Here is a 13,599-nt window from a genome sequence, read left to right as displayed (position 1 = left end):
AGCACCGCCGGGGTGATTCCTGAGTGCAGAGCCAGGAGTAACCCCTGTGCATCGCCAAAAAAGACAAAAAAAAATGTAGAAAGTGAGGGGCAGGAAACTCGCAGGTGTCATGTGAGGCCGTGTGGGTGGACAGATGCCACTCACAGCCTCCGCCGATGCCATGGGTCCAGAAGCACTTCAGTGGCCTGCGGGTGTGAACCCCGCCACCACCGGCCTCCGTCTCCGAGGAGGGAGTGTTAGCCTGGGCCGGAGGGTCTGGCCAATTGCCAACGGCTACGCCTAACCATTCCCGTGCAGAGTTGGCAGAGGGCCGCCGTGGAGCCAGGCCAGGCCGCCCTGTGTAAGGGACCCCCACACCCCACGTTTCTCCAAGCAGAACACGGGTCAGCCCTCGGAATCGCAGCCGCCTCCCCAGTAGACAGTGCCCTCTGAGCCCTCCGTTAGCCGAGGTCGCACGTGCTAGGGTGGTAGAAATACTGACTCTGTCCTCTCCGCAGGCACAGGTGAACAGAGACAGAGTAAATTAGCGCCCCCGACGCAGGAGCCGCCTGTGAAAGCGCAGTCGCCGGGCGGGAGCCCTCCAGAAGCCCTGCCGCAGCCTGCTCAGCCTTCCGCGCAGCCCCCGCCCCCCGGCCCGCCCCCGTCCCCAGCCCCGCCTGAAGCTCAGATGCTGCCTGAATGCCCAAGCCCGGCAACAGTGGCCCCCCAGGTTCCTTCCGAAGCCCAGGCCGCCCACGCACAGCCCTCCAAGCCCCAGGGTGCAGGGCCGTGTCTGCCCGCAAGTAATGCCCAAGGACAGTCTCCTGCTCGCGTCCAGAGCCCGACACAGACTCGAGTCCGTCCGTCCACGCCGTCCCAGGTGTCTCCCGGACAGCCACCCCAGGGTCAGACCTCAGCCTCACAACCGATTCCAATTCAGCCACATCCATCTCTGCAGGCACCTTCCCCGAGCCAGCCACAGTCTCAGCCCCAGGTACAGTCTCCACCTCAAACTCTCTCTTCAGGACAAACGTTGACTCCAGTCTCGGGCTCCTCCCCGCCCCGTCCTCAGCTCCCAACGCAGCAGCCGCAGCCCCAAGTCGTTGCTGTGCCTCCGCTGGGCCAACAAGTCCAGGTTCTCTCCCCGATGCCGCCGCAGGTCGTGGCGGCGCCGATGCAGGCCCAGCAAGGCGCGGTGGCCCAGCAGCTCAGACTCCAGTTGCCCGTGCACGTGCAGCAGAGCAGTCCCGTGCAGGCGCACCAGATTCAGAATGTGGTGACAGTGCAGGCAGCCAGTGTGCAGGAGCAGTTGCAGAGGGTTCAGCAACTCAGGGATCAGCAGCAGAAGAAGAAGCAGCAGCAGATAGAGATTAAGCGGGAGCACACCCTCCAAGCCTCTAATCAGAGCGAGATCATTCAGAAACAGGTAAAGTGGCTCAGTGAAAGCAGCATGCTCCGTGGCGTGAAACGTTGTGCCGTGCCTTAGCCGTTAGTGGTGGGTGGCGTGAGGTGTCTCCAGGAGGCGCGAGTCACTGACGTTCCGATGCACGAGCAGCACCGCACGGACGGAGAGAGTACCGCACGGGAAACGGTGCTCGTTAGAATCGACCTGCATCGGGGGGAGAGCTCAGGTGGGTGGGAAGTAGGTAGGGTTTTAAGCTTCTTCCTCCAACAGAAAATCAGGGCTGAAGTTGCGAAGCCACTCTAAGCATCGCAGCTTGGTCCAAGTTCTTCGGTTGGTTTGCGTGTCCTAAGCACGTTGGAGATGTGATGAAACGTGTTTGCATTTCTAGCCACATCTTTCTTTTTTTTTAATTAGTTCTCAATACTGCTGTTCCATAGGTAAAATAACAGGTGGATTTGGGGGTGTCACTCTAGTGAGAGCAACTTAGATGAGTTAGGATTATCCTGTGTGCAATGTGTTAGGTGTCAAACATCCTCCGGTGTTACGGGGGGAGCGTTCTTTGCCCCCACGGGGTGGGTCTCGAGCACTCCCAGTCCCGGAGATCCGCACACGATTCCGGGGTCCTCCAGACCCAGTCCCAGGAATTGGCTTGTCTCCCTCCAGCTGTGTCCTCGCGACCACGGGCTCTTCCCGACACGTCGTATCAATGGTTAAATGATGTCTGGTATGTAGATATGTTCAACATTGAAGGGGGTTTTAGAAGCATGATAATTGATAAAAACTGTTGTCATATACATGCAGTTATGTTACTAGCTGGATTTAGATGCTGGATAATCTCTAAATCAAGGATTCTTGTGTGTCTGGTTTTGCCCTAATCTCTAAGAAGGTGTGAGTGTGTAGGCTGGGGAGCGAGGGGAGTGATAACTGGATTGAGCTCATAGCTGTACAGTAATATGACATGTTCATCTCACATAAGTAAATTCATTTTGCCTGTGTTTCCTTTGTAAAATTACCCATGTTGTGGTGTTCTGAAGATTGAATGGCATAATGTCAAACGTTTACCATGACGCTCCACACGCATTAATCACTGGAGCCATGTCGTAGCTGATAGTTTTATTTATGTCGCCGTACAGTTGTTTTTTTCCCTTTTTGTTTTGTGGTTCATACATACATCTACTTCCAGGAGCTACTTCCAGTTCTGTTCTTGGGGTTGCTCCCAGGAGTGCTGGGTTCTGTTCTCCACATGCCCAGTCTGTACTCAGACCATTGAGCTACCTCTGTGGCCCGTCATTAAAATTCTTCAGGTTTGGTTTTGTTTGGTTTTGTTTTGCTTCTGTTTTGTTTTTGTTCTGAGAAGCCAGCGTGTGTCAGGTTTCTGCTGCTGGCCTGTGTAACGGTGTATAGTCATGACCGAATAAGCGCTTTCTCATCACATTCCGTCCCACAGGTGGTGATGAAGCATAACGCCGTCATCGAGCATCTAAAGCAGAAGAAAACCCTGACTCCGGCGGAAAGAGAGGAGAATCAGAGGTGGGTCGGGAGGAAGGTCTGCGGGCCAGCTCCGGGGTCTCTCTCCCGCCGGCGCCAGCCACAGCGTGCCGAGCTGTTTGTTCTTCCTGCCGGGGGTGCAGTTCCGGCCCATGAGAACGTGGCGCCGAGCGGTGCTCCCAGTCGGCCCGCACCGCTGTGGAACCTGCTCGTGCCCCCGATGGCGTTTCCCCGGCTGCAGAGACGCGGGAAGTGTCGTGCGGGGGCCCGGCATGACGAGGGTTGTGTGCTCCTCTCCAGAATGATCGTCTGTAACCAGGTGATGAAGTACATCCTGGATAAGATAGACAAGGAGGAGAAGCAGGCGGCCAAGAAGCGGAAGCGCGAGGAGAGCGTGGAGCAGAAGCGCAGCAAGCAGAACGCCAGCAGGCTCTCGGCGCTGCTCTTCAAGCACAAGGAGCAGCTGCGCGCCGAGATCCTGAAGAAGCGCGCGCTGCTGGACAAGGAGCTGCAGGTCCACGCGCAGGTCAGCCGCCGGGCCCCCCTGCTCCCGCTCAGGCCGGGCCCCATTCCAGTTTCCCATTTGTCTTTTAGCATGTACAGTTCTGTGCGCAGGGACAGTTCCCGGAGGGGGACACATGTCTCTCGAAACAGGGCGTACGATTTGCCTTTCTAGCCTCTTGCGTTTCCTCTGATTCTTGGTCTCTTCTTTCTGGGGGCGGCACCCCCGGTACGCTCAGGGGTTACTCCTAGCCTTCCCCACGGAAATCACTCTGCCCAGGAGACCGAGCCCAGCCTCACCCATTGTGCCAGCTGTCCAGCCCCTGTGTCTCCTGGCTGCTTGTCATTTCTGCGTACTTTTTTAATTTTTTTTATTATTTTTTTTAATGAGCTTTCATTTATTTATTTATTTATTTTATTTTTTTTGCTTTTTGGGTCACACCTGGCGATGCACAGGGGTTACTCCTGGTTCTACACTCAGGAATTACTCCCAGTGGTGCTCAGGGGACCATATGGGATGCTGAGATTTGAACCCAGGTTGGCCGCGTGCAAGGCAAACGCCCTACCCGCTGTGCTATCGCTCCAGCCCCTGCGTACATTTTTTAAATGAATTATGTTGGGCCGGAGTGGTAGTGCAGGGTATATGGCGCTGGCCTCTGGCTCAGGCAAATTGGGGGTCCCTCCGTGGCACCACACAGGATCTGCTGAAACCCTCGAGAGCAAGACCCGAGCACTGCTCCCGTGTGGCCAAAAGCAAAAATAAATAAATTTAGAGAACTATTCAGAGTGGGGAAATTAGTAAACAAACAAATAAGAGAACTGTTCAGAGGGGCACCGGGAGATAGAAAACAAAAATTTATTTAGAAAATATGTAGTTCACATAGACTCCGTCACCCCGTGTCCCCATTGTTAGTTCAGCGGGAGTGTGACCGATTATTAACCATTGAGAAGCCAGAGTGGCTGTGGGGAGTTGACAAGTCACAATTGACACATCAGTGTTGAGATACAGAATTTACTATTGTCCAGAATTCCTAAAAATGGAAAGTTCCGGCCCAAGCAATAGTATATAGCAGGGAGGGTGCGTGGCTTGCGTGTGCCTGACCCGGGTTCAATCCCCAGCATCACAATATGGTCCCCCAAGTCCCACCAGGAGTAATTCCTGAGCCCAGAGCCAGGAGTAAGCCCTGAGCACTGCCAAGTGTGCCTCAGAAAACAAAAGGAAAAAAAAGTTAAGTTCTGGCTGGTGGTCTGGGAGCCACACCCTCCCTGCTTCCAGCATCGCGCTAAGGAATCTCTCCCCGACTGGTTGTAGTGGACCGTGGGGTGCGCATGCGCCAACCCAGGAAGTCTCTCGGGCCCTGGTTCTTTGGTTCAGCTTGATTTGGATTTGGGGGTCAGTCCCAGTAATGCTTTGGCACTGTGCAGGTCCTGGAATTGAACCCAGAGCTTTGCTCATGCAGGACATGTACTTTACCTTTGGAGCCCCCTTCGCTGGGCTTAGGGGACCTTGCGGTGTCGCTGGTCGAGCCAGTGGCTCCCAAAAGCAAGGGATGAGCACTAGCCCTTTGGACCATTTCCCTGTGGTTCCCCTCTTGCCATTATATTTTCTTACTCTTAATTTATTTGGTTTGGGGGCCACAGCCAGCGATGTTCCGTGCTTACTTCTGGTCCTAGATTCAGGGGTCACTCCTGGTGGTTCTTACGGTTTTGGAGCTCAAACCCGGTTTGGCTGTGCAGGACAGGCACACTACCCATTGTACTATCTCTTTGGCCCTTTGTTTTGTTTTGATTTTTTTTCTCACCAAGTGTAGGAGTTATTTCCATTGCTTTTTTGGTCCAACATTTATATTTTGCACATAATGAAGCCATTAATTATACATTTTATTTCTAAGCCGCCTCACACACACACACAAAAAAAAAACAACGAAAAATGTTAAGTTCATTCAGTAAACAGAAAGGAGAAATAGGCATAAAATTGGTATTGGGGGTGGGGGGTGCACGACTGGAGAGAGAGTACAGTAGGTAAGGCCCGATTCAACCCCCAACACCCCACAGGGTCCTGAGCTCGCCGGGAGTGATCCCTGAGCACCGTGGGGCATGGCCCCAGATACCGTATTAATAATAGTCCTAGGAGGCAGGAGAGACTGGGTAAGCGCACGGAGTACCCAGGGGACTAAGGGAAAGGATCACTGTGGTTTCCTCCCACTCCTAGGGAAAGTAATACGAGGGCAAAAGTGACCTACTCCAAAGCCAAAAGAGTTCTGTCAGGCACTTCACATGTCATCTTCTTGGGAGACACGCGTCAGAGAGAGCTGCTCGTCACGCGTGTAGGGGCGGCTTCGGTGCCGGGTGGCCGCTTTCTGTCCTGAATAGAACTCAGCACCTGCCTTGTGTCTCAGGCATGGAGATCATACAGCTTTCGTCACGGTTCTCTGGCCAGGGGTAGAGGGAGAGAATTGGGGTCCAAGCGCTGTCCTGGCATCCCCCTTACCATAACCCCATACTATGTGTGGCCCCCCTGAGCCCGCCAGATGGGACCCTCCCCCCCAGATGAAAAGGAAGCATCATTTCTTTGACAAGATCATTTGGAGTGGATTCAGATTCACTGTCTTTATTTTTGCATTTCATGTTTTCGTTATTTTTCGTGTGGTTTGCCAGCTGCTCTGCAATGAGAGGTTTCCCTCGGTCTCCTTAAAGCCCGGGGAATCGCACCCCCTAACAGGCCAGGGAGCCTGCTCTCGACACCCCTTCCGGGGGCTCCTTCCAGGCTCTAACCCCAGGCCCCTGTAAGCCTCGCCTGAGCCCTGTGTTCCCAGTTTAGGCGTTCAGGCATTCATCTCCTCCGTTTCTTTCATGGTTTGTAGCCGTTGATGTGTTCTTGACGGCAAAAACTAGTGTTTACCTGTCATAGTGTCTTTATTTTTTAGCTTTTTGGGTCACACCCAGCAATACTCAGGGGTTACTCCTGGCTCTGCACTCAGAGATCACTCCTAGTGGTGCTCAGGGACCATATGAGATGCTGGGGATCGAACCCGGTTTGGCCACGTGCAAGGCAAACGCCTTCCACCCGCTGTGCTATTACTTCCAGTCCCCCTGTCACAGTGTCTTGATCATCTTTTTTGTTTTGGTTTGGTTTTGGCTACCCACACCTGTCAGTGCTCAGGTCACTTCTGGCAGGCTCGGGGAACCCTGTGGGATGCCAGGAATCGAACCCCAGTCAGTTGCGTGCTAAGTAAGCACCTACCCACTACACTGTCGCCGCCCCCCACCACCACCCCTATCTTGGTCATCTTGAGTTTTCTAAAATCTGTTTCATTCCTTTACAAATACATCTTGTGAAGTAATAACATTGATCCGGTGGTTGGGGACGCAGGCTCTGTGTGTGAGGAACATGCTCCACCCCTGAGCCACAGTAGGGAAGGACGAATGGGGGTTGCACAATTGATCTCCCCCTCCCCCAGCTTCCTATATCTAAGTATATCCAAGTACCCGGTTAGCGGTTCCCGATCTTGGCCCTTTCCAGGAACAGAGTCTTTCCACGTCTCCTGGAGACGTGCATTTTTTGTTTCGATTGGTTTGTGTTTTGTGTTCTGGTTGCTGCACCAAGGTTCTAGGTCAAAACTCTGCTTATTTCAGGGGTCAAAGAACACTGGATTCTCCTGCAAACGCTTGAGCTGCCTTGTTTTTCTCTTCATAGATAGGTCTAGGGATTTCATCTTCTATTCTTTTTTAATATTTTTATTGAATCCCAGTGAGATACACAGCTACCAGGTTGTTCGTGATTGGTTTTCAGTTAGATAATATTCCAACACCTGTCCCTTCACCAGTATACATTTCCCACCACCGATGTCCCCAGTTTCCCTCCTCCTCCCACCCCAGGTCTAGGGATTTATTTAAATAATTATTTTATAAGAGCCTATTTGCTCCTAGGACCTCCTCTGAATTTAACTGCATGAACTTATCCAAGTAGCAGGTATGGTATAAAAGAGTGGGGAGAAGAGGTCTGGTGGATAGTACAGTGGGCAGGCACTTGCCTTGCATGCAGCCAACCTGGGTTCGATCCACAGCATCCCATAGGGTCCCCGAGCACGCCAGGTGTAAGCCCTGAGCATTGCCAGGTGTGACCCAAAACCACAGGAGGAGTGGGGAGGAGATTGCCGGTTTTATGAGCTGGGGAAGAGTGATGGTGTGTTTGGGTTTGGGGACTTCACGTGGTGCAGTTCCCAGGGGCCTCTCCTAGGAGTTCTCGGGGGACCATCTGGTGCTGGGGCGTGAACTGGAATCCGCACAATGCAAGACAAGCAACTCAGCCCCTGTCCCACCCCTCCTCCCCACCAGGATTACTTTTGGGGGTTTGGTTTGGTTCCATTTTTGTGTGGGCGCCACGGCCAGCAGCACCCAGGGCGCCCGCCTGGCTCTGTGCCCAGAGGTCACTCCCGATGCCCGGGACATACCTGCTGGCCTGGAGCTCACGCCAAGCCGGTGCCTCACCCACTGGCCTTCCTCGCTGCCCCCACGAGGTTGCCTTTAGGGTTGGTGCCTTCCTCGTCTTCTCCGTCTATTCTGTGGACCCGAGACCCTCGCCTGGTGGGACCTTCCCCTGTGGACCACCTTCTCGTGTCGGTTCTGTCTTTGCACACGGTCGCCTGGGGCTCCGCCTGCAGTGCCTGTGTCCTCTCGGCCCCGCCGCCGGGCCTGTGGCCGGGTCGCCAGCTGACTGCCCCGTCTCCTCCCTTACCACAGGAAGAGCTCAAGAGAGACCTGAAAATTAAGAGGGAAAAGGAGATGGTGCAGGCCACCGCCGTGGCGGCCACCTCCCCCGCGGCGCCCCCCGCGCCCCCCGCCCCGCCGCCCTCGCCCCCGCCGCCCCCCCCACCGCAGCATGCGGGCCCCCTGGCCACGGCCACGGCCTCGCTGCCCACCGCTTCCCAGAAGAGGAAGCGGGAGGAGGAGAGAGACTCCAGCTCCAAGTCCAAGAAGAAGAAAATGATCTCTACTACCTCAAAGGAAAGCAAAAAGGACACGAAGCTCTACTGCATCTGTAAAACGCCTTACGATGAGTCCAAGTGAGTGCGTCCCGCTACGCTGCCCCGGGCTCCGTCCTGCGCGAGGGAGGGGGCGGGTCGGAGAGAGCTAGCGGCCCGAGGGACTGTCCACGGAGGTAGCTCACGCCAGGGCCGCGCTGCCCGCTTCCCAGTCCTGCCCGATGTCCCGTCCACGTGACACTAGGCAAGCGAACACTGGCTCGTGCTCGTGTCCATTTGTGTTTGTCCTTCATCATCTTTGTCAAAAACAAGCTTTCTGGTGCTCCCTCGCTTTTGCTCAAACTCTTTCTCTCCGGAGACAATTCGGTCAGCACTGGTGTCCCTCTTGCTGCCCGCAACAGCTGGGAGCCGCCTTTCTGGGGTCTGTCGGGAGCTCTCTGCTTCCCTGCGACCCCACGGGCTCCCCGACTAAATGCTGGGAGAGGTTTGCACTTGGGCAGATTGGTTTTGTTTTTGGCTTTTTGGTTTTTGCCTGTGTTTGTTTGTTTTAAGTGATTTAATTTTGGAATCCTGTTATTTGCATTGCAATAGTAGACACTTGACATTTTTGTGGAATTTCCCACTTTACTACTGGGGACGAAAGTCAGAAAAGTGCCAGTGTGTTTGTTCCTTTCACCAATTCCTCAGGTTTGACACTCCTGACTTGGAGAAGCACGGCAGCTCCAGGCTGTTTTTGACAAATTTTAACTTCTTTTTGGTGACAGATCTTTAAGGTCACTAATCCATAAGCGTTTTTATATTTTATTGTTATTATCCTCCAGCTAAGCACTTAGCTCCCATTTGAACTAGACTAGCTTTTTTAAACCTAAAGTAAATCATGCTTTTATTGTACAAAAAAATGCTTATTTGTATTTTTTAAGATGTGATGATTTCAAGTTTGGAATGTTTAGATGCCTTAAGTAGATACCAAAACAATTTATAAAGCAAAATTGTGCTTTCCTTATTGATGCAGTGCGGAAGCTGCACTCGTCATGCTACTTAATTGACCATTTGCTGGCAAGTGCCAGGCCCAGACTGACAGTGGGCAGATCTGCTGCGTGTGGAATGAGACCTAAGTCTGTTCAGGCATCTTCACTCTTCATTTCTTGCTCTGTTATGATTAAACATAATGTAAAAAAGTGAAACCTTATTAACTGATTTTTCACTTAGTCTAATACAAGTGTGCCTCATTTTAAGAAAAATAAACTCAAGAATTCAGACCAAAACAAAGTGACATCTATAAAAAATCATGTAGGTGTTTGCACAAAATATGCTTATGAAATTTCCTTAAGTATCGAGACTTCTTGGCCTATTCATTGCACCTTCATTGATAATACCTGAGTGACATAAAATGAGGTATACATGTACACATGATCATTCTATTCGGATTGCCTCCTCATTTTGTGGATGTTTCCTATTTTTTCAGTTTGTCACCATTAGCATTTCAGTGTACCAGGGTCATATACTCACTGTTCCAGTTGGAATGAGTTCGTTTCTTTTTCTTTTTTTTTTCTTTTTTTTTTTTTTTTTTGGACGTATGTTATAGAGGCCTCTCCCCACAAAGGATAATTTGGGAATCATGACCTTGAAACTCAGGTTCTGAACTTCCTTCCAGAACACTCTGCCTAGGTAGTGAACACAGCAGACGCAATCCCGCCGAGCCCCGTCCCCAGCAGTGCCAGTCGGGCAGTCACCCTGCCAGGGAGTGGGTCACTGCACAGACCACACAGCCGTGTATTGTGCCCTCAGGCTCACCTTAGTGTCCCCACCGAGAACCACCCCCCAACGGTAGAACCGATGGCGTCCGCCTGCCCCCGCCACTTGCCTGATGTTCCTGCTTCCTGGCTGCGATGCTGCCCCCGGCTCTCGCCAGCCTGTTCCGAGACACTGTTGCTCACAGAGGCGCTTTGCACTGTCAGTTGGCTCTCCTGTCCCTAAGGTCTTCAAGGGTCGCTGTCCGCTGCCGGGCTCGAGTTCCTTCCGTCCTCCCGCAGTGCTTGGTGCTCGCTGCCCCCCCCCCCCCCCCGCTCTCCACACCCCTCGCCCTGCTCCCAGCTCGGGCGGCTGCTTCATCCCTGCTCCTCCTTTACTGCCCCGGTCACACACGAGCCGTCCCATCACTGCACGTGTCATATTGACTGAAAACCTGACCCCCCCCCTTGTCACCCGCTACAGTTAAATCCTACTATTCTTTTAGAGAATTAGGTAGGTCATCACTTACTCCATGTAACACTCTTCGTTTTCTCCTCCATCCCCTGTCCTGCCCATGTATCCACACCTGGCTGATGTGCATGTGCCTTGTAGCATAACTTCTACCTGGTGTCTGCGCTTTGCTTCGTCTTCAGATTCACACCGTGCGATACATTTTCAAACCTACCTAAAAATAGCCCCGAACTTGCAATGGCTTCTGTGGCATAGGTTTGACAGATGTAAGTCCTTGACTCCGTGACTTTGGTTTTTTTTTTTTTGTTTGTGTGTGTGTGCCTGTTCCAGTTTTACACACATTCATGATGAGAGAGGCATTACCATCCGTGTGTTGTTCATTTTTCAAATTCCAGTATGTTTTCAGTATGTTTCCAAGACCCACCTTTCACGACACAGTGTTCTTGTTGAAATCGGTGTGAGTGCCTTCATGTTCCCACACGCGGGCCCGCGTCAGCTGCTGCAGTGTGTCAGGGGTAGACAGATCGGATGCGTAGAGATACGTAGATGACTCATTGCAGAACGTTACCCCGTAAGAAAGTGAATCGTGGCAGAGAGGACAGAATTAAGTACCATGCAGCTCAAAATGACAATTACATTGTCATTTTCATTGTGAATGCTTTTAGGTTCTATATTGGCTGTGATCTTTGTACTAACTGGTATCATGGAGAATGTGTTGGCATCACAGAAAAGGAGGCTAAGAAAATGGATGTGTACATCTGTAATGATTGTAAACGGGCACAAGAGGGCAGCAGTGAGGAATTGTACTGTATCTGCAGAACACCTTATGATGAGTCACAGTGAGTTCTGATAAGAGCATCATATTTAATAATTTAGGAAGCCGAATTGCTCTGACTGCTTATTTATTTTTTATTAAAAAGCAACATTTTTTTCTGCATATATTATACACTTACATTACAAATTCCTTTTCGGTATTTTTTTTTCTCTTCTTCCCTCTTTACCTCCCCTTCAAAATTTATGTTTCTTCCTAGTGAATGTGTGAGATGCGCTGGGGCGGGGGTGGGGAATACGGCTGAATGGTAGACCTGGTTCTTCACTATGCAACATCGAAATTAATGAGATTAAGATAGCCGAACTTGTTTGGATGTTATCCGTGTTTGAAATGGTGTTTCATCGTAGGTTAGCAAAACACTAACGGTACGGCTCTGAGACTGTTACTAGCTTTCACGCTGTCGAATTCCTTGTTGGGTGGCCAGTATCCGCTACCCACTGGATATGGTATGAGTTGAAAGATACCAGGCTTTGTCTTGAGTTTTAAAGTCAATCCAGTGTTTGGCACTTTCTTCAAATTGGTTTCTCCAATACTATATACACAGTGTTCTTCGTAAATGTTTAATACCTGTTCTCAAATCAGAAATATTAAATGAGCTCATTGGAATGTCTGCAAGAGTGTCGATGAAACTGCTATAATACTAAAACGATTTGAGATCCCCGGGCTAGGCCATTTTCAGGTGCATGTTTGACTAGTTTTAAAAGTACATCTGGGGACACCCCCCGCCCCAGCCTGCTTTGGACTCACGTTTCCATTTCGGAACTTGCAGATTCTATATTGGCTGCGATCGGTGTCAGAATTGGTACCACGGGCGCTGCGTTGGCATCCTGCAGAGCGAGGCAGAGCTCATTGACGAGTACGTCTGCCCGCAGTGCCAGTCCACAGAGGATGCCATGACAGTGCTCACGCCCCTGACGGAGAAGGACTATGAAGGGCTGAAGAGGGTGTTGCGCTCCCTGCAGGTACGGGAGGCCCCGCCGGCGGGCCCCGGGCTCCCCGGGCAAGCCTGCCTTCCAGCCGGGCTGTTCTAAGCAGGGGAGGGCACGGACTCTTTCACACAGTGCTCGGGAGGTTAGACTCGGTTCCATCAGGACTGCTGAGCCCTCTCCTGGTCCACTAAGTTGGGTGTTTTGTTTTTTTTTTTGGCGGGGGAGGGGGTTTGTGAAGTAAAAAATTTTTATTTAAAGGAAGAGAAAGGAAAGCTGCCTAAAGGAATTTCAGGCTATTGCAGAGGGAGAAGGCTGCGTCTTGAGAAGAGATTCTTTTTTTTTTTTTTTTTCCTCTTTGGGTCACACCTGGAGATGCACAGGGGTTACTCCTGGCTCTGCACTCAGGAATTACTCCTGGCAGTGCTCGGGGGACCCTATGGGATGCTGGGGATCGAACCCGGGTCAGCCACGTGCAAGGGAGCACCCTACCCGCTGTGCACACCGTGGGTCAGAGCCCCTCTGGAAGGTTTACTTAAAGAGACAATCCGCCTGGCTGTGGGCTTGACGCCCACCGGGTCAGGCGGCCAGAGGAAAGAGTCCTCGGCTCCCAGGCCCCAGCTCCTCCCCAGGCAGACGAGGTCCTCAGACCACCCTTTGAAGACCATTCCTGTAGAGCGTCTTCATCTGACATAAATTGTGGCTAGACCAGAAGCCTCTGGTACGGGTGTCTTTAACTGACCCTGGGGGGGTGCGCGCTGACACAGTAACCGCAGCTCTCGATGGAATTCAGATGTTTACCTCGGATAATCATGGTGCTTTTCCCTTGCACGGTTGTTGTTTCATTACAGGCCCATAAGATGGCCTGGCCTTTCCTCGAACCCGTGGATCCTAATGACGCGCCAGATTATTATGGGGTTATTAAGGAACCTATGGGTAAGTCCTTGAACCCAACACAGAGGTTGTGCAGAATTCCCAGGAGACGGTCCATTTTCCCCCTCCAGACTGTTCTCGGTGGGTGGTGGGGCTGTGCGGTGAGGGCTGGCGGGAGCGCAGGACGGGGCGGTTCCTTTGAGGCTCAGTGGGGCGCGTGTCGATTGGGTTTTCGGTGGCGCCCACCCAGCTGCCCTCAGGCACTGCCCTCTGGAGGGCTCGGGGGTGTCGGGGCCACACCCAGGATAAACGTCCAGGGCTGGCGAGCGAGCACAGTGGGCAGGGAGCCTGCCTTGCATGTGGCCCACCCGGATCCGATCCCCCGACTCCCCCCTCGGGAGTGCTCCC

General features: G+C 52.3%; 1 protein-coding gene across 9 annotated transcripts in view; it reads left to right on the top strand.

Moving 5' to 3' along the window:
• Positions 1-13,599, top strand: part of BPTF (bromodomain PHD finger transcription factor) — a 142,445-nt gene that overhangs the window by 118,288 nt on the left and 10,558 nt on the right. For 7 of the 9 annotated variants that reach the window (XM_055130748.1, XM_055130747.1, XM_055130746.1 and 4 more), the window contains 7 exons: positions 498-1,405; positions 2,832-2,914; positions 3,173-3,398; positions 8,117-8,439; positions 11,226-11,399; positions 12,162-12,354; positions 13,170-13,254. In XM_055130748.1, the coding sequence (XP_054986723.1) occupies positions 498-1,405; positions 2,832-2,914; positions 3,173-3,398; positions 8,117-8,439; positions 11,226-11,399; positions 12,162-12,354; positions 13,170-13,254 (1,992 nt within the window). The remainder of the gene's footprint in view (positions 1-497; positions 1,406-2,831; positions 2,915-3,172; positions 3,399-8,116; positions 8,440-11,225; positions 11,400-12,161; positions 12,355-13,169; positions 13,255-13,599) is intronic. The other 2 variants (XM_055130745.1, XM_055130749.1) reach the window with 2 other exon arrangements.

This window comes from Sorex araneus, chromosome 3 (genome assembly GCF_027595985.1).
Source record: "Sorex araneus isolate mSorAra2 chromosome 3, mSorAra2.pri, whole genome shotgun sequence".
Taxonomy (NCBI): domain Eukaryota; kingdom Metazoa; phylum Chordata; class Mammalia; order Eulipotyphla; family Soricidae; genus Sorex; species Sorex araneus.
This window is presented reverse-complemented; position numbering and strand designations above follow the sequence as displayed.